General features: G+C 35.1%; 1 protein-coding gene across 1 annotated transcript; it reads right to left on the bottom strand.

Moving 5' to 3' along the window:
* Positions 1-2,496: 2,496 nt before the first annotated feature.
* LOC134274422 (N-lysine methyltransferase KMT5A-like) lies at positions 2,497-23,704 on the bottom strand. The gene is made up of 7 exons (XM_062756715.1): positions 23,651-23,704; positions 17,085-17,184; positions 13,710-13,795; positions 13,554-13,609; positions 8,616-8,817; positions 4,180-4,233; positions 2,497-2,526 (listed from the first exon to the last, which is right to left on the bottom strand). The coding sequence occupies exons 1-7, from the start codon at positions 23,702-23,704 to the stop codon at positions 2,497-2,499; spliced, it is 582 nt and encodes a 193-aa protein (XP_062612699.1).
* Between the last annotated feature and the right edge of the window lie 897 nt (positions 23,705-24,601).

The following is a 24,601-nucleotide window of genomic DNA, read 5'->3' on the forward strand; positions in this document are numbered from 1 at the left end:
AAGTCATTGATAAAGGTGAGAAATAGTAACGGTCCCATCACAGTCCCCTGGGGAACCCCGGAGATGACATCAGCTCTGGTAGAGGACTGACCCTCTAAGGTGACTCGCTGTGTCCGTTTCGCCAGGAAATCCTTGATCCAGTTCCACGTGTTACCTCTGACGCCATAAAAGTGCAGTTTGTGTAGAAGGCGCTGGTGTGGCACTTTGTCAAAGGCCTTGGAGAAATCCAACAGCACTATATCTACTTGCTCTCCAAGGGCCAGTGACTTGGCCACCTTGTCCACTGTAATCAATAGCTGCGACTCGCATGATCGTCTTGATCTAAAACCGTGTTGTTGATCTGCCAGTATATGGTTACTGTCATAGTGATCCATGATTTGGCTGTGTACAATATGTTCTAACAACTTGCATGATATGGAAGTTAAGGAGACTGGGCGGTAGTTTGAAGCTAAATGTCTCTCTCCTTTCTTAAATATGGGGACTATAGATGCTTCTCTCCAGTCGTCTGGCACTTTTCCGATATCAAGTGAAAGTAGGAACAATTTTGTCATGATTGGGGTTAGTTCTGTTGCAAAGTCATGGAGGAATCTTGATGGAATTGCATCTGGTCCTGTTGCTTTATGTATATTTAGGCCCTTCAGGAGTTTACATACACCACTACTTCCTATGCGGATGTTGTTCATAGTAGGGTGTGGGCTGTCTCCTTTAGATGGCATATCTGTAAGGTCTTCCTTTGTGTAAACCGAATGGAATTGGTTGTTTAGGATTTCTGCCTTGGACACTGTGTCACTGTGGAGCAGACCATCGGGGCCCTTGAGTGGAGACACGCCGCTGGAGTCCTGTTTTTGATGTTTAATGTAGGACTAGAATCTCTTTGAATCCTCACATATCACTTCTTGTAAGTATTTTTCCCTTGAGAGTCGTATCTCTCGCTGGCATGATGTTTTTAGTTTGTTGTATCGATTTCTGTCCCTGTTGTTTTTGGTCCGTCTTGCTTTTTGGTGTGCTCTATTCTTCCTCCTTGTTAGTCTGTTTAGGCGGGTATCAATCCATGGATGTGATGGCTTGGACCTAGTAAACTTAGTTGGTACATGTTTCCTCATCAAATCATTGATCATACCCTTGAACTTGGTCCATATTAGATTGATGTCTCTGATGTTATCATATTCCTTATAGCTGTTCTTTATTTCTTCTCTGATGGCATCCATATTGGCCCTTTTCCATAGAAAGATCTCTCTGCGAAGGTGTTTCGATCTTACTGGTTCCACTGCTGCATCACATAAGATGACATCGTGATCAGCTTTGCCAATGGGTGGTAAACTCCTAATTTTTTCTATCAGAGTTGGGTGGGAAGTAAATAGTAGGTCTAGGATATTCTCTCCTCTGGTCTTGCAGGTTATTACTTGTTCTAAACCTAGTTCTTCGCTGGTATTCACTAGGGACTTGCTGATATACTTTGGATAGATGTTGTTCCTGCTGAGTACATTATGCGACTTCCAATCTATATCTGGTGCATTAAAGTCACCACCAATGTGGAAGATTGCTTTCTTATGCTGCTGTTTAAGAGAGGTAATATCTTCCCTGAAACTGTCAAGGTAACTTTCACCGGAGCCTGGTGGTCGATAGAAAGATGATACTATCAATTGTTTCCCATTTGGTAGGTCGATCTTTACAGCAATCAGTTCAACTGATTTACTGGAGAATATCTCTGATGATGTGAGTGATGTGTGAACTGCTATAAGCACTCCACCATAGCTGTCTGTACCTCGATCCCTCCTGTATACTGTATAGGTATCAGGGAAAAGTTCTGATGACAGTATGTCTTTATTTGTCCAGGTTTCAGTGCCGATTATGACGTCAGGTGCTGTGGTTTCTATTAATACTTCAAGTTCAGCTGCTTTGTTTTTGATTGACTGGAAATTTGTGATGATTGTGCGGAGTCCTTTACGCTGATGGTTGGGTATAACTGTTGGTTTGTTTTTTTTCGGTGATGATGTTAGAAGTGGACTCCCAATTGAGGATGATGTGGTATTATCCAATAAGTTGTTACTACAATCTGATAACAAAGAATAGGAGTTGTTACTTAATGGCACATCATATTAGGTTGTTGAGTGGTTATAACTATTGCAGTTAGTACAGAACCAGGAGGTTGATCTGTTTCCTAATTGGTGGTATGATTCATCTGATATCCCCATGCACTTTGCATTGAACCATTGGTTGCATTCATCACAAGCTACAGCTTTCTGGTTTGACTTGCACGGTTTCTCACAAACTCCACATGGATACTTAACTGGTCCTGGGTTTGTTTCAATACCCCCTATCAATAGCAAGGTGAGTAGAAGGCGATAGGACATTACTGTTGATGACGATTTCCTAACCCTTACATGAGAGAGCCAGTTGTAGATAATTGTAGGGTCTTGAATTGATATATTCTCTATGAAAGTTAGAGGGTGGTATTTAAGTAGAGTAGGTGATAATTTAAGGTTGTACTCATGTTCATCGCTGGTCTTCTGGGTGATCGTTGAGCTAAGTATAAGCATATACAAAGTAATCAGAGGAAATTCGGAATGCATCGGAGGTAACCGGAAGTTGAATGTTTTGAATTCAAAGTTATGATATTTGGTGAAGGAAGGTGAAATATACCAAGATTTTCACATCATCCGTGTCCAAATATGCTAAGAATTTCTTATCATAGTTTCAGTACAAGTTAGAAGTCAAATTTCACAGGGTTTTATCTTTTTACGATTGGAGTAAATCGGAGGCGCTTCAGCTGTGTTCGATCCCGATCCCGACAATATTTTCATTAACATTTTTATCATCTGCGGCTTTGCCATTTTAAGCTATATTTAATAAGAAGTTCGTGAAAAATGAAATTTGATAGTAGGTTTGTTCCTGATGAGGAATCCTTGCTCACAGAAACCAGTGCGGAGGCACGGAATCCGTGTCCCATGGAGACTGTTTTTAACTCAGGCAGTTTTTGCTTCAAACTATTTAATATTTATATCTCACGGCTTTTTACTGAGCATGCTCAATCATAACTTCCTTTATTTGAATATTAAATTGAAGGGATTCATGGTCATGTCAGCTAAGAATGTGTGTTTTTGCTCTACTTAAAGGATGTTAAACTAATAGATGTCAGTTGGAATTGTATTTATGTCAGTCTGGGATAATTTCTTCACTTTTGAACTAACTGCAGTAAGTGTAATTTAGAATAAATAAGCCAATTTTTCAATTTCCATGATCTTCCTGTATAGCATTGTTGACAATGAACATGATGAAATAGTTATATTCGATTTACTTGAATGACTTTAGTTGGACTTTCACTAATCCTTTATAGCATATATATTTTATGTGACATCAATCTGCTAGCTAGTGAAAGTTTTATTTAAACTAAATTCTTTCTCAGATTGTGCAAACTTTGGTACTATATTAAATTACAATTAAATATTGTACATTATCATTCAAATCCTAATTAAAAACTGGCATGGATTGTAACTGATAAAGTTAATCTTGAACAGAAAGTAAATGGACACATTCATATAAGATTTTTAGCTTTTAAAATTCTAAAACTAATCATTAATGTAAAGCAATGTGAAGTTAGTTTGATTTCAGTCACCATTTTGGCATCCACAGTTACATCAGGAAATTCTCTAAAGGCCATGACCTAGATCTAGACAAATGCACAGATTCCGTGACTCCTTATATGGTATATGGTATACAGCACAGCTTTTTTGACACGGGATTCCAAAAAACCATGTCTCCATACATGGAAACACGTTTCAGACACAGGTTTACAGAATCTGCGAGTCTATATATGGAAACTAGCACGGCTTTCTGACACAGGTTTTGTAAAACTGTGTAATCTCATTTAAATATTTTGGCCAATATCCCGTGCCCTGTCTGTGCCTCGACCACATTTAGGCACGGCTTTCCATACATACTTCACATAGGAGCACGGAATGCTTAAACACAGGTTTCTGGAGACAGAATCCGTGCCTGAACCATGTCTAAGCCGCCCAGACTGTTTCGCACGGGGTATTAATGAAAAATATTACACCTTTAAAGAGAACCATAACTGTGCAAATTTAAAACAGAGCAAAATTATTTCCAACTTTAAAAGGCTGAAAATAACACAGGGTGAAAATAGTTCTGAATAAAGTTAAAGTTGATTGTAATTACCTTAAAGAGGATTCCAGAGGCAATCTGCTTTGATTTCTTCTGAACTTGTGGAATCTAAAACCAAAAAAGCAAGATCAAGCCCTCAAGCCTCAACAGTCATTTGATCTAAGAAATATGACCTTGAATCATGGCAAATGATTAAGGGTCAGTAACAACAAACTAATTTTAATGGGGGACCAAAGAGAAAACAAGAAGTCTGTTAGCCTATGCTCACTAAGTAATACCCCTGCTCTGATTCTGTGTTTAGTTGATTTTTCCTTTTCTAATTTTTTTTTCTCTGTGATAACTCTTTGAAAGTTAGTGATGTTGATTTCTTGATAATTCCACAGGAATGTAAATTAGGCAGGACAATAGGTCAGGTGCTAAGGAGGCCTAATATGCATGCAAATATTGTGCACACTGTCTCTGTGTCTGATGCTGAGGAGATCTTAAATATGCATGTAAATCTCGTGCCGCTGTCTTTGTGTTTGACGTCAATGGGTGAGGACATTTGAAATATTGACATGGGAGTCCTCGTGTAATTTTAATCTATGTCTAAATTTGATGCATAGACAAACAGGAAGTTGACATCAGATTTAAACAAATTAATGAATCCCACCATATCGCATACCCAGGGTTCGAAATTAGCGAGAAATACTCGCAAAATGCGAGTTGATTTTTAAAACAGCGAGCAAAAATAGAAGACACTCGAAATTTTTAGCGAGTGGTGATTTTTGACCCAAGTAGTCTTGGATCCATATTTTTCTGGTAATTCGTCTTGCTTTTTTGAAATTTTAAAAGAGTCACAATGCATTCGCCTGATTCGGTAAACCTCGGTTGATTCTGTCACCATTTCCCAATCAGCTGATGCAATTTAAACAAAAATGTTTCATTGTAGTTTTATTTGACAAATAAAATGTGTCAACCTTCTGAAAATTTACCTTAGATAAAAAGAGTAATCATTAGTTTTACACCAAATAATTTCTCCCATGACTTTTTAAAGATCATTTTCAGCAGCTAGACAGCCATGTTAGGTGCCCGCTGTAAATATCACACCTGGTTAATTATGCCCGGGATGATTGACCCCCTTATTCAGTAGCCAAAAATCCCAACCTACCTACCCTTGATCATATTGATTTTCTTTTTTGGAATGTTACAGGAATTACAGGAAATAAATATATTTTAATTTTTGTGTGTATGTGTGTGTGTGTGTGTTTTTTTTTTTTTTTTAGGCCAGATTACCTTTTTTTTAAATGTAAAAACATTGATGTTCTTAATTCTCTACTGACCTACCATAGAAGGACCTGTATTATTGATTTAAATGAGCATGAAAAAGACATTTAATCCTTCTTTTAATTTTAGCTTGTTGATCTTCATTTTAGCCTGTAGATTTTATATGTACAGGCTAAAATTAGCCTGTGGTTAAAAAAGTTAATTTCGATCCCTGATACCTCAGCAAAGAAATAGAAAAATATTTTTGTGAATTGACCATGCTGTTCTTTACCAGATTTCCCACTTGTAATACATATTGTGACCCCACCCTACCCCACAAGTAATAATTAAGACAATTTGAAATATTAATCTACACTATCCCAGGAAACTTCCACATAAGTTTCAGCTTTTCTGGCCCAGTGGTTCTTGAGGAGAAGAAGATTTTTAAAGATTTGTTTTATATATTTCTATGTAAAACTTAGATTCCCTGTTAAAGCCCTGACCGACACCTGGGGGTCATGATTTTTACAATTTAAAATCTCTACTACACAAGGATCCTTCCACATAAGTTTCAGCTTTCCTGGCCCAGTGGTTTTTGAGAAGATTCCTGATTTTTTCTATATATTTCTATGTAAAACTTGGATTCCCTATTTTGGCCCCATCCTATCCATCGGGATCATGTCTTTTATAATTTAAAATCTACACTATCCAAGGATGCTTCCACATGAGTTTCAGCTTTCGTGGTGCAGTGATACTTGAGGAGATTTTTTAATGACTCCACCCTATTTTTGTCTTTTCTTGATTTTCTCCCCTTGCATGGAGACTTGGTCCATCATTTTTACAATTTGAAATCCCCTTCACCAAAGGATGCTTTCTACCAAGTTTGGTTAATTTGGCCAATTGGTTCTTGAGAAAAAGTCAAAAATATGAAAAGTTTACCGACGGACGGACAGACAGACGATGGACAAAACATGATCAGAAAAGCTCACTTAGGTGAACTGAAAAAGGGTGGCCAATACTCAGGACATTAGGCCAGAGTTTTTTCATTTTCTGTTTAACAGGAATTTTTAAGAAAAAGTTTGGTCAGGGGGACAAAATAAAAATAAATTAAATATCAAAATTTGTTAAGTCGGGGTCATAATAAAAAAAATAAAACTTTGGTCTGGTGTATTTAGGTTGTCAATGCTTTAACTCCCATTTCAAGAACTCCCTTGTTTTCATCATTGGATTTAAAATTACTGTCCAATATGTTTAGAGTGTGACCATTAGGGCAAGTGCAGATACTCAATATCCAGTTTTCATTTAGATCGGCCTCTTCAAACTGCACATGAGATTCGGTGCATTTAAGACTCTGATGTCACATGACATCATTCGTTGCTTTACCAAACCGAAGCCTGAACAGGGCTGATTTCAATCAGCTTAGTAGTATACAGTTATTTTCTGCAATTTTCTCACTAGAACGTTGCTTTGATGTTAGTGCATGAAGCGATATAATGTGGGTCAAAATTACTGCGGAAAAAAAAAATTCTATGGAATGAATGTGCAGTAGCCCGAATTTTCTCTTCGCCCTGGCATTGTCGTAAGAACTTGCAGTTATGAGTGTCGCTTCGGGGCGCTCGCTGCGCTTGCTATAAATGTCTTTAAATGACATTCTTGCTTGTTGATAGAACCTGCGAAGTGTGATAAACTAGTTCCTTAAACTGGTTACAACATCATAATCAGCAAGAAACTCATAAAAGACTTTGATTAACACAAGCTATGTCAACATGTTTACATGATTCATTAGAAATAAGGTGTACATCAAACCCGATTTTATTTCAAACCATCAATGAATGACACAGTCGGCAGGTATTTTAACCAGAAGTCTCTGTCGAGACTGTAGCTCTACTGGTACGTACTTATCAAAAACCATTGCACTATTTTATGTATCTTTGTGTAGTCTATTTGTGTGCCAACTTATTTTGAAATCAAACTAGAACTGTAGAAGGAGTAGCGTTTTTAAGGAATTTCACAGAAAATTCTATTTTTAGTAACCATGGTAACACCGTTCATCGAAATCAGAAACCGATGCACTATTCTATGTATCTTACGGTAGTCTACTTGTGTGCCAAGTTATACTGAAATCAGACCAAAACTGTAGAAGGAGTAGCGTTTTTAAAGAATTTCACAGAAAATTCTATTTTAAGTAACCATGGCAACATCGTTCATCGAAATTAAAAACCGATGCACTATTCTATGTATCTTAGTGTAGTCTACTTGTGTGCCAAGTTATATTGAAATCAGACCAAAACTGTAGAAGAAGTAGCGTTTTTAAGGAATTTCACAGAAAATTCTATTTTTAGTAACCCTGGCAACATCGTTCATCGAAATTAAAAACCGATGCACTATTCTATGTATCTTAGTGTAGTCTACTTGTGTGCCAAGTTATACTGAAATCAAACTAGAACTGTAGAAGGAGTAGCGTTTTTAAGGAATTTCACAGAAAATTCTATTTATAGTAACCATGGCAACACCGTTCATCTAAATTAAAAACCGATGCACTATTCTATGTATCCTAGTGTAGCCTACTTGTGTGCCAAGTTATATTGAAATCAGACCAAAACTGCAGAAGAAGTAGCGTTTTAAAGGAATTTCACAGAAAATTCTATTTTTAGTAACCATGGCAACACCGTTCATCTAAATCAAAAACCGATGCACTATTCTATGTATCTTAGTGTAGTCTACTTGTGTGCCAAGTTATATTGAAATCAGACCAAAACTGTGGAAGGAGTAGCATTTTAAAAATTCTATTTTTAGTAACTATGGCAACACCGTTCACCGCAATCGAAAATCGATGCACTATTCTATGTATCTTAGTGTAGCCTACTTTTGTGCCAAGTTATATTGAAATCAGACTAAAACTGTAGAAGTATTAGCGTTTTAAAGGAATTTCACAGAAAATTCTATTTTTAGTAACCATGGCAACACCGTTCATCGAAATTAAAAACCAATGCACTTTTCTTTGTATCTAAGTGTAGTTTACTTGTGTGCCAAGTAATATTGAAATTAGACTAAAACTGTAGGAGGAGTAGCGTTTTGAGGAATTGTTTACAGACAGACGGACAGACAGACGGACAGACAGACAGACAGACAGACAGACGGACGGACGCCGGACGCATTACTATCGCATAAGCTCTTCTGGTCTCTGACCAGTAGAGCTAAAAAAATGTAATAGCATTTAGTACTTAATTCAAACACCAACTTACCTTTTCTAATCTCCAAGGCAAGTCTTTCACACCATAATCGTATCTTATTTCTTCCCCAGGCTTAATATACCGTGTTGCAAACAACGCCAAATAAGGTCTACCATCAAGATACAGTTGGACCATTTCGGCATTGTTTTCATGGTTACTTTTGGCGGCATCATTCACATACCGCCCAATTCTTTTCGAAAATGTTGCATCAATACTGTAATAAAAGCAAAAATTACTTTATATTTGCGAGAACTTTATTTTCGCGCAATTACGCAAAACAGTGTGCTCGCAAAAATTTAATTCTCGCGTATAATAGTATTCCTTAAGATTATATAGAGCAATAACCACAATTCATGAAAATTTTGTCTCGCTTATCAAGGTCAATGACTATCTCGCGAAAATAAGGTGTCGCGAAAATTAAGTGACCTACAGTACTGAAAACCAGAAGTCTCTGTCAAGACTGTAGCTCTACTGGTTTGTACTTATCAAAAACCATTGCAGTATTTTATGTATATGTGTGTAGTTTATTTGTGTGCCAACTTATTTTGAAATCAAACTTAAACTGTAGAAGGAGTAGTGTTTTAAAGGAATTTCACAGAAAATTCTATTTTTAGTAACCATTGTAACACCGTTCATCAAAATCAAAAACTGATGCACTATTCTATTATCTTAGTGTAGTCTACATGTGTGCCAAGTTATACTGAAATCAGACCAAAACTGTGGAAGGAGTAGCATTTTAAAAATTCTATTTTTAGTAACTATGGCAACACCGTTCACCGCAATCGAAAATCGATGCACTATTCTATGTATCTTAGTGTAGCCTACTTTTGTGCCAAGTTATATTGAAATCATACTAAAACTGTAGAAGTATTAGCGTTTTAAAGGAATTTCACAGAAAATTCTATTTTTAGTAACCATGGCAACACCGTTCATCGAAATTAAAAACCAATGCACTTTTCTTTGTATCTAAGTGTAGTTTACTTGTGTGCCAAGTAATATTGAAATTAGACTAAAACTGTAGGAGGAGTAGCGTTTTGAGGAATTGTTTACAGACAGACGGACAGCTAGACAAACAGACAGACGGACACCGGACACATTTACTATCGCATAAGCTCTTCTGGTCTCTGACCAGTAGAGCTAAAAATCAATGTATATAATTATCATTTTACATTTTTAAATAACAAGCATTCTGAGAGTATTGCATAAGAAATACATGTCCCCTACAGGGTTCCCTTTTTCCTTCAGGATGTCATTTTATAATACATGTATGCAGAAGTCATATGACCAAGGTAAAACTGCTTAATTTAGAGGTTATGAATGTCTTTTGCCTAAAATAAGATAATCCACATAAAGACGAAAATTAAACTCGTTTTTTTAACATCTTTTTCTCGCTTAATATTTACCATGTTGACCATCAGAATATACCTCAGCACAAACCTGATCGTAAGCCATTATGAACAAGAGATGTTTGTAAAAAACTTATGCCCCCTCCCCTAAAATTTGAATTTTTCCAAGTCAAAAAGGGCAAAAATGGCGCAATTATACCCAAAACATAACTTGATCTAGATATTCATCTGATAAATCTGTACTTAATTTCATTTCAGTTCGTGCAACAGTTGCCAGGAAAATGTATGGAAACTGCAAATAACTGGAATTTTTCTAAGTCCAAGGGGCATAACTCTGTCAACAAGAGATGTTTGTAAATCACTTATGCCCCCTTCCCCCCAAATTGGAATTTTTCTAAATCCAAAAGGGCATAACTGTGTCAAAAATGGTGCGGATCGTACACAAAACAGAACTTGACCTAGATATTCATGTGATGTATCTGTATACAAAATTTCATTTCAGTATGTGCAAGGGTTGCGAAGAAAATGAACGGAAACTAAGTGGACCGACAGACAGACCGACAGACAGCAGGGAAATTGAAACTTTACAACAGTAATAAATAGAATAATGACCCTTGATTAGGTATCTTAATGTTCTTAGTGAAGTCTACTTGCTTGCCACATTATATATTATTATCAGACTAAAACTAATCTAATGGAGTAGCATATTGAGAGTATTAACAGAAATTTCTATTTTTAGTAACCAAGGCAATAATGTTCATCAGTCAGAAACTGATACAAAGAATTGTGTGTCTTAGTTTAGTCTAGTTGTGGGCCAAGTTATATTGAAATCAGACCAAATCTGTAGGAGACATAGCATTTTGACAGAATTTCACAGAAATTTCTATTTTTAGTAATAACAGAAACACTGTTCATCGAAAAATTTAAAACCACAAAAACAGAATTATGTATCTTAGTGTAGACTACTTGTGTGCCAAGTTATATTAAAATCAGACCAAAACTGTGGGAGGAGTAGCATTTCGAAAGAATTTCACGGAAATTTATATTTTTAGTAACAAAGGCAACACCGTTCATCAATATCAAAACTGATACACAGAATTATGTATCTTAGTGTAGTCTACTTGTGTGCCAAGTTAAATTGAAATCAGACCAAAACTGTTGGAGACATAGCATTCTGAAAGAATTTCACAGAAATTTCTATTTTTAGTAACCATGGCAACACCATTTATTGAAATCAAAAACCAATACTGTAAACCAACTTTTATTCGCGACAACTTATTTCGCAACTTACCAGGGATAAACTGGTTCGCGACGATTTATTTTTGCGATCAAGCCTTTTTGGATCTGTTGTTAATAGACACATACACTTTAAGGACTGGTTCGCGGCCAGAAATATTCGCGATAACAACGCTCTCGTGAAATTCGCGAAAATTTCTCGCATGTGAATAAAAGTTGGTTTACAGTATATAGAATTATGTACCCAAGGAATTATAGTCTCCAACTTTGTAAGCTTTTCAAGACAGAAAAAAGTTTGAGTCACCTTGAAAACACCATTTGTTTTGTCATTAATGTTACTTCCATATATACATTTTGATTGATGAAGTAAAAAAAAATTTCAAAAAAAAAAAAATTGCCTACCTATCTACCCTATATTTTTTCAGCCTGAAAGCGGAAACAAACATATTTTTTTCAAGGCCTTATATTAAAATCAGACCAAAACTGTGGGAGGAATAGCATTTTGAAAGAATTTCACAGAAATTTCTATTTTTAGTAACAAAGGCAACACCTTTCAAAATGACGTCATAATAGACTTACTGACACCTGAATGTGGAAGAAAAATTTTAATTCGCATTAATTTACTTAGCATTAGCTGTCGTGTGAACGCAATTTAATTCACATTAATTTGATTGCATTAGTTTACTTTGCATTAATTTACTGCGAATCAAACTCGTGAACAGGGCAATAAATTAAACAAATTCTTTATACGGTAATGATTAATGGTAATGGTAATGGTATAGCAAAGTAATTTTATCAGTCCCTGTGACTTCATTATAACCTGGTTTTACTGTACTAAGAGCATAACCAAGTGCAAACTTGTGCAAATGACAAAAGGCGCCTTATATATTTATACAACTTGTGTGAAAGTAGGCAGTTTGCGCAAGATTAGGCTGGTACCTAAAATACTAAACATAGGTAATCAGATATTACAGAGCTCACCTCAACGAATGTTGTCTTTAAGCATTAGGCATTTGTCACACAATTAACTAACAAAAAGTGTTTAACCTGTTTACTCAACTGGAAAATGTAGGTCAGGTTCAGCATCTGAAGCAAGTCTGGTAGAATGCATCCTAAGATGTATCATCCATGCAAGTTTGGTTACTAAAGTGCTCATAGTTACTTGGAAATGAGACCTGCACTGAAAACATTAACCTGTTCACTCAACCGGAAAATTAGGTAAGATTCAGCATCCGATGCAAGTCTGGTACTATGCATCCTAAGATGTATCATCCATGCAAGTGTGGTCAACATAGGGCTTATAGTTACTCAGAGATGAGACCAACACCCAAATCTGCTCCAAAATAGTTGACCTGCTCCAACAACATTAACCTGGTTATTCATTTGCTGAAATTGCAGCATCTGAAACTTTGACTGGTACAATGAAACACACTAGAAGCATCTTCCATGCACGTCTAATCAATATAGGACAGAGAAGTACTTAAAAAGAAAACTGCTCAAAAAACTCCAACGCCAAGGGTATTACATAAGCTCCCCCAACTTTCTTGAGGTGAGCTAAAAATGTTGAAATGTTAATGCACAGTGGAAATTGACTGATGCAGAGTTTTTGAAAACTTTTTCAGATAGCCGGTCATTCGGACTGGCAAGAAAACAAACTAAGCCGGTCCGAAGTGATTTTTGTCGGTCGGAAATAGTAAGTCGCAAAATGGAGAAAAGCATAACATTTATTCGTTTTATAACACATCTATTTAATTAGTTGTGTTGTTAATAAAACAAAATTAAGTCTCAATTTCCAAGTACTCTTCTGTTTTCTTTTAATTAAATGCATTTATAACAATACTAGATACAATTATACCACCACTTTTTGGCAGGTGGCAATGCTTATTCAGAACTAGATAATGGGTCTAAAAATTCTTAGCATCGATAATCTAATAATAAAAATATCAACACGATCCGAGAAAAAAAAAAACAAAAATCCGGGACAGTCGGAAATACTAGGTTAAATGCTGTCTCCACCTCTGCTTGAATTCTTTCTGTTGAAATTTTTCATATTTAGCTCCTCTTTATCTGAAGTTTTTCTTTAATATGTTTTCTACCTAACTCGGCCCCAGTTGTGAATTTAACATGTTTAATAGGTCACGAGAACCATGCTAGTTTCGCTTTCATTTACAGCCTCGATCTCGTTTAAAGATAAGGTATTATGCAATTGCATATAAGATAAAATAATTAGATGGGAAATGCACAAAACAAAAAAACTTTAACTAAAAAAGGGGCCGGTCATTTGGACCGACATTGATAGCATTTTTACCGGTCATGCGAATTTTAAGCCGGTTTTGCCGGCATGACCGACAGTTTTCCACAACTCTACTGATGAAAACGGATAGCAACAGGACACCTGAGTTCACTCAGGTCACAGTCAGGTGTCTTAAATAAAAGAAAAAACATACCACAATCTTTTTCTTTTTGAAGAAAAGAAATATATGTAGCTCCCCATTGATGGTGGGTATTCTCTTTCCCTGTATACACCTTCTTCATAGGATATTAGTTTACCATCATACTCCAGGATGAATTCTCTCTTTTTATACTCTTTCAATGCAAACACTCCCTTTCCTATTATTAAAACAAATAATTTAACACATCTTAATAAAACAAAACTTTTAAGTGCAGTTTAAGGGTATTAATATCTTTGCTGCATCAGATTCATATAAAAATAAATCCCACCATACTGCATACCTCAACAAAGTACTGTATAGGGGATTAATTTCACGGGTTGTAATTTTCACGTTTTTCTCTCATCTGACATGATTGCGATTTCTTAATTTTGTTTCGGGCAAACCCTGTCACATATGTTTCAGATCCGTGTAAGAAATGTGCGACTTTAGCGCAAGAATCGTGTGTAAGAAACGTGCAAAATTCATTTGGAATCGATTTCATTTTTAAGCGCAGCCCAAAGGGCTTTCTGTCAGCATAAATCTACTTCTGGATCCAGCGCCACTATAAGCAGATAGATAACTCCACTTGTTATTCTAAAAATATGCAACTGGAAATCCCTGACTCTCTTTCTGCTATTTTAGTGTAATGCTGTGTTACGTGCATTTCTAATAATAGTAGGCAATTAGTAAGGTTTAAGAATGTTCCACAGTTGGTAGATATTAAAGAGCAGTTCTCTATACATTGTAGTAATTCATTTTAATCATGTCGGCACACATTACTTTGGTACCTGGCGTAGCTCACAATTGCTGCCTCTATGGCGCAAAAATTTAATTAAACAAGCTAATTCAGAGAATTTGTGTCCCCCGCTTAGGGAAAAAGTAAACCATAAGTAAACCATGCACAGTTGGAGGGGGGGGGGGGGGTCGGATCCTTTGACTGAATTTGTAGAATAATTAAGTGTATACTGAAACAAATAAAATATGCCAATATGGATAAAAAGGTTTGATTGATTATTCTTTATCATGTGTGTAGAAGATCCTTTTTATATGGAATATTTATCACACTGTTATGATGATTTTATGAGTTTGTACAAACCAGACCTCAGAAATCTTTCATTTCACATGCTGAATACTATCGTTTAGTAAAAAAAAGTATTTTCGAAAAAAAAAATTGGATTGTCCGGGAATCGAACCCGGGCCCTCTCGCATCTAAAGTGAGAGACATACCACTAGACCAAGAAGCCCCCTTAAAATACTGAAAATTATATACACATATGAAGTCACATACATGCATATATTCACGTTCGATATATTGTCAAAATTTTACACAATGTATGGTGTCTAATTTAAGCTTTATTAAACAGTTCTAATAGATGTATTAAGAAATATAAAGTCCGCCGAGAACCTGTTTTATACGTAATAACTCTCCTTCATGCCCCTGTGCTAAAATAGCGACATGTAATACATAAAATGCTATTAAAACAAACGGATCGGGACTCTTTGAGAGGGGTGAGAGAGGTCCTAGGGACTTTTGGTATAAAATTACATTGCTAAAGCTCAAAATACCCTTGAAATATCCCCCGAAAAGAATAGTGTTACACACAAACAGAATGTATGCATCTATGACCTTGACCTTTGACCTTTTGACCTCAAAATCAATAGGGGTCTTCCTTAGGCCACAGGGAGTCGTTATGTAAAATTTCATTGCAAAAACTCAAATGGTTCTCGAGATATCGTGTGGAAACGAAAGTGTTGTAACAGACAGAATTTGCAAATTTATGAACTTGACCTTTGATCTTTTGACCTCAAAATCAAAAGAGGTCTTCCTTAGTTCATAGGGAGTAGCTATGCAAAACTTCATTGCAAAAGCTGAAAGGGTTCTCGAGATATCGTGTGGAAACGAAAGCGTTAAAGACAGACAGAAAGACGGACGGACAGACGGATGGACGGACAAACCCAAATTAATATCCCCCACTTTTCAAGCGGGGGACAAAAACAGTATACTATTTATCATGTACATGCAATATAGTGATTGAATATTGATCAATACATACCCGGTACATGATTTAAAACTCCGATGGGATTTTGATAGGTTTTTCAATAAATATTGTATACAGGGTTATTTTCGCCCCGTTTTATTTTCGCCCTTTCACACTTGCAAACAATTTTGCCCCGTTTTAATTTCGCCCAGTAACCCTTTTGTTTGAGAAGTTATACTTTATACTTTTAATTCGCCCCTTTTTAAATTCGCCCAAAGGAGGCTAGGGCGAAAGGGGCGAAAATAAAATGGGGGCGAAAATTTCCCTGTATACAGTAAGTCAATCTCAAGACACACCCTTAGGTCATGGGTAATCTTTTTGTGAAATGAGAACCTACAAAGTTTATCCATAAGAAAGATATGGACCTAGGGCTGGGCAATAATATCGATATTTCAATATATTGCAATACAATGTCAAAATATATCGTATCCCAATACGATTTTGAAATATTGATATATTGGCAATATACTATAATAATATTAAGGAATTTTGTCATTTAATATAAAAATAGACTTATGAAACTTTGTTATTAAGCCAAACATTAAGACAGAAGTTGTTTGTGGTAACATTTCAGAACATAACTTAAATGAAATCAACAAGTTTTTTTTTTCGTATTGGTTACTTATCAAAGTTATGTACATTCTGCATGTATATTAAAGTAAATAAAGTAAGAAAATGCCATTTTTATTACACTGAAAATATTGCAATACATATCGCAATACAGTTAAAAATATCGCAATATATCGCAATATGAAATCTCGGGCCAATACCCAGCCCTATATGGACCAGACACGAATTACCAAATTTTTCTTCCAGTGACCTAGCTTGAACTTCTCCAAATATCCTTGGGTCAAGTTCATGACACACCCTTAGGTCTTCGGCAAGATTTGTGTGGAGTAGTAGATTCTAATGTTCCTCTATTAAGATATGGACCAGGCACGTTTGCATATACAGCTAGACAGATTGATGGACAGACAGCTAGATGGACAGAAGGACAAGCTGATTCCTATATACACCCCCCAAAACTTCGTTTGCGGGGGATACAAAATGACTTTTTTTTCAAAAAATTGCATTAATTTTAGTATTTTTTGCACCACCCCTCAGGCCCAAAGGGGTGGGAGGGGTGATTGGGGACAGGGACCATGAAATAAACAAGTTTTATTCTCCTTCACTATACATGTTTTTTGCCACATTTGGTTGAAATTGGTTGAGTAGTTGCAGAGAAGCTGAAAATATTCGAATGTTAAAACACAACAAATGATGCATGTCAAATGAAAACAAATAGCAATAGGTCATCTGAGTTTAACACTAAATGAATGAATTTGATGTCTTTCAGTACTTTATATACATTAGAACTTTGACCATTGCCTGGATGTTTAAATCATATACCGGGTATAAAATAACTTTAAAAATTCTATGTGCACTTGCCAATTATGTCATTTACAGGCCTAACTTCACATCCTGCTTTATCCTTCTGCAGTTTGATGTGCTTCACAGCATCTTCATGAGCCTCCAGTGCAGATGGTGCCTGCATGAAGACAAAAAATTATTCATCAATTATTTTAAGAAATTTTATAAGAATAAGATATGAAATTTGATTCATATAAATTAAAAGGAGTTTTTTAGCTAGCAATCAGGATACTCAGATTTTCAACAAAAACCTTCTTATTCAACTTTGATATCCTACTTCAGCACTGGGGCTTTAATTTCATTCCTATGTTGATATGATATATCCTGGCGAGCTTGAGATAAGATACCAAAGAGTGACAGTCTGACACAACCAAGTTATATGATAAACGTGATGACTTTAACTTTGTATTAGTCAACACCCTTACTTATGCAGCAATATACCTTCATCACCTGCATATAGAGATACAAATCGGGATCAAAGTCTGGGCTTTTATGACTACAGCTTCCATCTTGAAACTACCAATTAGCTGTCAACAGTCGTTCTTTTTATTAATTATAGACTCCTTTATATTAAAATGCAATGTCTTGTCCAATCAAACATTTAGTGCCCTGCAATATTCACTTGTCCATACTTTATTTCTTTTTTTCTGGTACCGCACAAGCGGACATGTGTTAATGTCGAGCCCTGTCAGTCTCATTTAATACAATTTATCACTGAGTCAAATGCTGACTGATAGGCCATATACTTTAACTACCAATATTCAGTGTTTTTCTCCTAGAGAAAATTTCCCCTGAAGATCTAATAGCTCACCTGAGCAGTGTGGCTAGGAAAAAAGCAAAAATCTACTCTAAGGATGCTTGCATATTTCTTTGACTACCTGTGGCTGTATAGCCCTTACATTTGAACATACATTGTGCCCCCCCCCCCCATTCCCACCCAACTAAAATATGACCAATCACGGCTTTGCTGTCATTGAAATATTCTTCCTATATATTTCTATGATTTAACTTCACAACAATATTGAACATGGTGTAGATTGTATTAATATATATACAAAGATAAGATAATCAAAACATGATTTCATAACATATTGCATGGATAAAAATACTCTCAATTGTTTTTGAAATAATAAAAATTTACCAATATTTTTTTTTTAAACTGTGTACATACAAGGCGGGTACAGTACGTTATTTGACCAGTTCTGAATAAGAAACCAATTTGGCGGAGCTATAAACATACTAGGCATAATTTCAAAATATAAGTGTTTTGTCAAGATAGTTCGATAAATTGTGGAATAAAATATTGTTTCATAAAAGTTCAGCCTTCCCTCAAAAAAAATATTTTGCAAGTTACCATAGGTGTCCATTTTACCAGTAATGAATAAGCTGACAAGTTCCGGATACCCTAGAGATTTTTATTCAATTTGACACTTAATTAAAAAATATACGTCTCAGACACCATGCCTAAGAAAGTTAAATTAATTGATTACAAATAATTTATTTGTATTTACAATGGTTGAAGAGAAACTAGAGGTACTGTGGACATTAACGTCTAATGTATGACACTACGCTGTCTAAACCACTGCTCCCGCCAAATTACAACTTTCTCTACTTTCCATTTACAGTCTTCACGAAAACTCACTGGTCCGCAGACCGAGGCCAGTGAATTTTGAGGTCGGGTCAGTGAAAATCAAAGTTCAAGAAGTCCGATGGGCTTGTTGATTATAAAAATCATACACAGTCAATATTTATTTCAACTGACTCACTTGCATAAATTTCATTATATAAAATAAAAAGAACAAGCTCGTGTTGTTGAATCGTATTATTATAACCCTATTATAACATGGATGTATTATGTAACAACCGGAACTAGCAAGTAATTATTAACTTGTACATAAAATGTGTAAAGTTCCAACGAACAACCTACCGAAACGCGACAAAGGGCGAAAAATGGCGGCATTTTAAAAGTTGAAGTACGTAAACATGTATAAATGAAAAATGTATTTATTTTATTTTTTAAGTAAGGGGCCAGTAAAAATTTTGGTGGGCTAGTAAATTTTGAAAGTTAACTGGTCCGACTGGCCAGTTAGTTTGAAAAGTTTTCGTGAAGACTGCATTTAAGCGGAAGTGAAAGAATTGGTCAACTTGTACAATGTTTCATCTAACAAGAAATACGATGTCGCTGGAATCTTTTGCTTCACAGTTGAATTGGGAATTTTTAGTCACAGAATTAGGAAAAATTAACGTTTAACGCTGTTGATAGAAATCTGTCTGAACTGACAATCTCAAAAACAATAATTAGGTACTTGTTGTTTATTCTTTAAAACAAGCAGTTATGGGTAATTAGAAGTTGGAAAAAATGCAAAATATGTTGCATTTGCATTAAAAGAGAAAATTCTCCTTTGATTTTCTTTGATGTTATTTTTCCCAAATGAACCGTACTGGACCCTTTCCTAATGGGTGAAAAAAAATCGCTGATCAAACTGTTGGAGGTACAATACTCCAGCACGCTAAAGGTTCACGGCGAGATACTTTTGACCTGGCGCAGCGTAACCTCTAGCATCCATTGTAAAAATTCTCGCCACTGAAACCCCAAGTGAAAATAATCCTTTTAATAAAAAATTAGCAATAAATCTATTATTTTTAAAATCGAAGCAGAAATTGAAACAAGTCAGCTATTTAGAATTTGGGAATGGAATACAGAAAAATCTGACAAAACGATTAATATACTTTAACACAACAAAAATTTCGGGAAGCTTATAAAATTTGCTGTTCACAGTTCTATCAATACCTAATATGCTAGGTTTTATCCAGAAACAGCGACATCGCTCGGCTTACTTTTGGCGCCCCCTCTTACTTCAATTCCTGGATCCGCGCTTGAGATGTATGGCTACATTGTACAGTGGTGTGCCAAAAGTGAAGATAATTTTATTTTTTCTTTATATATTTCATTGAAAACAACATTTTGTAAAATCATAGGTAAAGGGTCAATTTTTGTCCAATTTAATTATTTATTTCAGTACTTAAACCAGAAAATGTGTAGTTATCTTTCTTTAAAATATCATTACATGTTTAATATGTAGTAAAATAATAGTTCATCACTAAACATCAGTTCTAAAATTCAAGATCAATGTTGACTATATAATTCATTGTGAATATATGACTTAAAAATCATATCACACTTAAATTACAATATTTTTAAATTATCAATGCTTATCAGATAAAAATTATTGTTGTTTTTAACTACAACAATCTCTTGGATTATCAAGAAATTTTTGATAAAATCTGTCTAGAAATGTTGTCATACCAGCGATTTTACAAAATATCGTTTTCTATGAAATATATAAAGAAAAAAAAATTATCTTCACTTTTGGCACACAACTGTATTTGTCGTCTGCTTTCAAATTATACTGAATTTCACAGAAATATATACTCCCCTCCAACAGACTGCATCTTCAGACATATTATTAGTTAAGAAATATATACTTATGTTAACAAACGAAACTCAATTGGTGTAAGCAATTCCAACCAAAATTCAGCATCGCGTGCCAGGTCATCCCCTAATCTCAGCGAGCAAACCGCGTCCTATCAGGCCACCATTGTCTTGAATTGGAACTTCGATCCCGATGTAAAATTTCACAAGAGATGAATATGAATGGAAGCAGTATCAATGATGTCCGTTTTTTTTTTTGGCAAAATTTTTATGTAGCCTATTCCATCCTAACATCACAGCTATAGGCTCTTGGTTTCAGGGTGGTGTGCTTTGTGTATTGTGTGTCTGAATACACTCATAATCAGTGGCGGATCCAGAAATTTTGAAAAGGGGAGCCCGACCAGTTTCATGTCAGGGTAGGGGCCCACAGCCACACCAAAAAACATTCATTTACTAAATATTGTTTAATTTTTGGGACACAAAAGGGGGCGGGCCCCCTGGGCCCCCTCTAAATCCGCCAGTGTTAATTAAAATATAAATTCGCTGAAATTAGCACGTTAAAAAAATGTCTTATTTACTGTATTTATACAATAATAGATATGGGTTACCCCATATCCAAAGATATTCGACTTTTAGATTCGATATATGTTTAACAGTGTTTTATGACCTTTTTCCGACTACTTCGGAAGTCACGTTACTGGACGTATTTTGACGACTCCAATAGATTTAGCTCGACATTTTGACAACTCTGAACTTTGCTTCTTTGGTGTATTACAAATTCTCAATACTTTTTTTTTTTTAACATATATAGGAAATACTTCTGCCCCCCTCCCCCCTAGGCCCTTTATTTTAGGGACCAGCCCTTTTTTTCTAGTCTCGTTTTCCCCAGACTCTCGCTCTCGAGACTTGCTCGGGCAAAGTCTCGAGAGCGAGAGTCTGGGGAAAACGAGACTAAGAGAATCTCACTCGGGCAAAGTCTCGAGAGCGAGAGTCTGGGGAAAACGAGACTACCTTTTTTTGAGATCTCATTTGAAAGATCTTAGAATTCTACACTTCTTTTATTATAAATGTTTTAACAATTATTTCTAAGTAAAAAGTTATCGATGAAAAGGTGTCAAAATTTTTGAAATTCTTGAAAGGACTATTGTCGGACGATAGCGAGCGTCGGCGCATCGTACTTCCGGTGACAACGATATACTGAATTCACTTCTCCAAGGTTGCTCAGTCATCACTGAAATTTCATTTCAACGGTTTTTGAGAACATCGCCGGACAAAGTGACCCTCTAAAAATGACAAAATCGCAAAAAATCTCCAAACCGGAAGTGACGTCATCAAAATAAATAAAATAATTTCTAGATTTCTTTTATGTTCTATCAGGATCTGTAAGGTTCACGAAAATCAATCGTCGCAGGACTAACGTTACAGCAGTTTTTTCCCACTCTGCTCCCCCAAGGGGGGGGGGGGGGGGGGGTTACATTCTGTACTCAGTTTTTTGATAATTTTATAACAAACGATTATTAACAACAATTAACCTACATTTAGCTTTTAGAATTTATTTCTGAGGGGAATTAATGCAAATCGTTGAACTTTCAAAATAAACTAACAGTTGCTATAATAATATAAATATTGACCGCACGATCTAACGTTAGGAACGTTATGGATACCGTACTTTAAAAAAAAATCAGCGACATTTTTTTCTTTTTTTTATTTACACAATTGTTGATATTTATAGTTGAAATATCATGTAAGAAATAATTTCATTAGAAAAGTTACAATAGGTGTATTAGAAAAGTGACAATAGGTATATCAATTAAAACCGGATCCGTAAATGCTTGGGCCTTCCTTGATAGGCTCACCCCTTGATATATGTTTTTAACGTGTATTATGAGACATTTTAGAATTTCTTTGCTCTTTTTGAAAAGTGATGGCCCTCAACATCCCGCCTTAGAATGTAAACAATTCAACCACAACAAATGCAAAATGTTTGATTTTTTAAAAGGAGAAAAAAATAAGGCAAAGTCAAAGTCTCATGCAACTATTGTGCATATGAGGCACGAGGGCAGCCAAAGAACACAGTTCATTTATTCAGTTCTTTCTTCAATAACTTATATTGGAGTTTGGAAAAATTCAATATGAATGAAAACCAACATATTTTTTTTCTACACATTTTATACAGTTTCTTTTCAAAAAGCAAATTCATATTAGGCATACATAATAGAATTTTTATCTAATTTGTTAATAGTGTCATGACATCATCTTAATTAAAACCGCTGTATCTCGCCACTTTTCATATACCTGTATGCATATGACGCAACTCCCTTTTTTGGATTTTAGATTGTAAATTGATATCCCTATACGTGGAGTGCACTATAAGCCATAAGTCTGACCTTCATTGTAGGCGTGGGGCACCTTAAGGTTATTGCCATAAATCCTACAACTGCAATTTGCGTTTTATCGATTTTCACATTTAGCCAGCATTATAATAGATAAGTTTATTTCTGTATTTTACCTGTACAGTAAAGACAGTGTGCCATGTTTATGAAGAGAGAAAGTGCAAAGGGGTAACAAAAAGTACAAAATGAAATTATTTTCTTGCACAAGCGAGCGAAGTGCCTGTAGTGCGATAGATAAGAAGTGAAAGTTTCAATCTCAATTAAATCCAAATTTTATTTGATATTTCATCTAATATTAAAGTATTTTTTAAGTAAAATCTCTAAAATTTACAATAACCTCACAAAAACAGAAATGATTTTCCTATGAAAAAGCTTACACACACTAACAAGAACAAAAATTATCATTAAATTTCTTTTTTTTTTTACAAAATTTTTCAATATGAGTGGGTCCATTTTTAAAAAAGATGATCCTAAAAATTTGCGCATTAAAATACAATGCAATATGCTACCGATACGTCGGGTTTTTATTGCTAGGGTTCGAACCCCACGAATACCATCTATTAAATGAAAGACAAAAATTTTTACGATATTTTTTTCTCTCAGAAATTTTTTTTTTCTCTTATAATTTCAAAAAAAAATTAATCATTAGAAGTTAATTGAATTACTCAATTCACACATTAAATATGATTTCTTCATTTCGGAACCATAGGCATTCTGCCCGCCTTGTTCCCCTATCTTCTTTACTAGTGATTACTTACATTTGAAATTTCTTCATGCCTGACACTCGAGCGTTTGGTTTTACCCGCATCCATTCTATCGAGAAAAGAAAGAATAGAATAGAATAGAATATCATTTATTTCCAATTTTGGGCCCATGAAGGGCATTCAAGAAAAATACAACAGAAATAAAAATATAAAGCTAAAGAGAGGAAGAGATCCAAATGATAGTTGAATTCATATGCAACAATGAATATGTATAATATATGATAAAAGTACACAAATGCAAACATTATGCCACATCATGCATAAATTTTAGTGGATATCTACCTTGTCTGCATATTATATTCTCGACTTTCAGGAACATCCTGAGACAACATTGGATCTTTTATTGTAACATTTAAATATATATTCTGCAAAACTATTTATTATATCACTATTTTCATTTGACATTAGCCATATAAATTTATTTCTATTTGAAAGTGAGGAGAACTTTTTATTTAATGAATACTTGCCTATATAGTTTATAAGTTGAACATTCAAATATAAAATGGATTTCATCTTCTACAGAGTCTGGGTTCGACACTAACGGTAGCCCGCTGGCTCGGGACAACTGAATATTGAGGTCGGGCTACTAAATATGCCTTTAAACTTGCCCTGCAGGGCTACTAAGAATTTTATCAAATTCTCACTTAGAGCAACAGAAACAATTATCAATTGCACACAATGTATCTAACAATTAATAATTAAATCTATTTTCAAACATGTTTTATCATCATAATTATTATTTTTGTAAGTCAAAATGTCAACTTTAAAGGTGATTTGAAATACTCTAAATGATTATAAATGTTGACTTTTTCTAACAGAAAAATGTCTTAGGTACAATCATAAAAATACATATAATTTTTACCCAAAATACAGCCAGAATGCAGGATTTGGCATCTCTATTTTCAGAATTTCCCGGTGGAGGCCCCCCGTACCCCCACCAGCAGG

This window comes from Saccostrea cucullata, unplaced genomic scaffold (assembly GCF_032062105.1).
Source record: "Saccostrea cucullata isolate Sc308-1 unplaced genomic scaffold, CSIRO_AGI_Scuc_v1 ctg1105, whole genome shotgun sequence".
Lineage (NCBI taxonomy): Eukaryota > Metazoa > Mollusca > Bivalvia > Ostreida > Ostreidae > Saccostrea > Saccostrea cuccullata.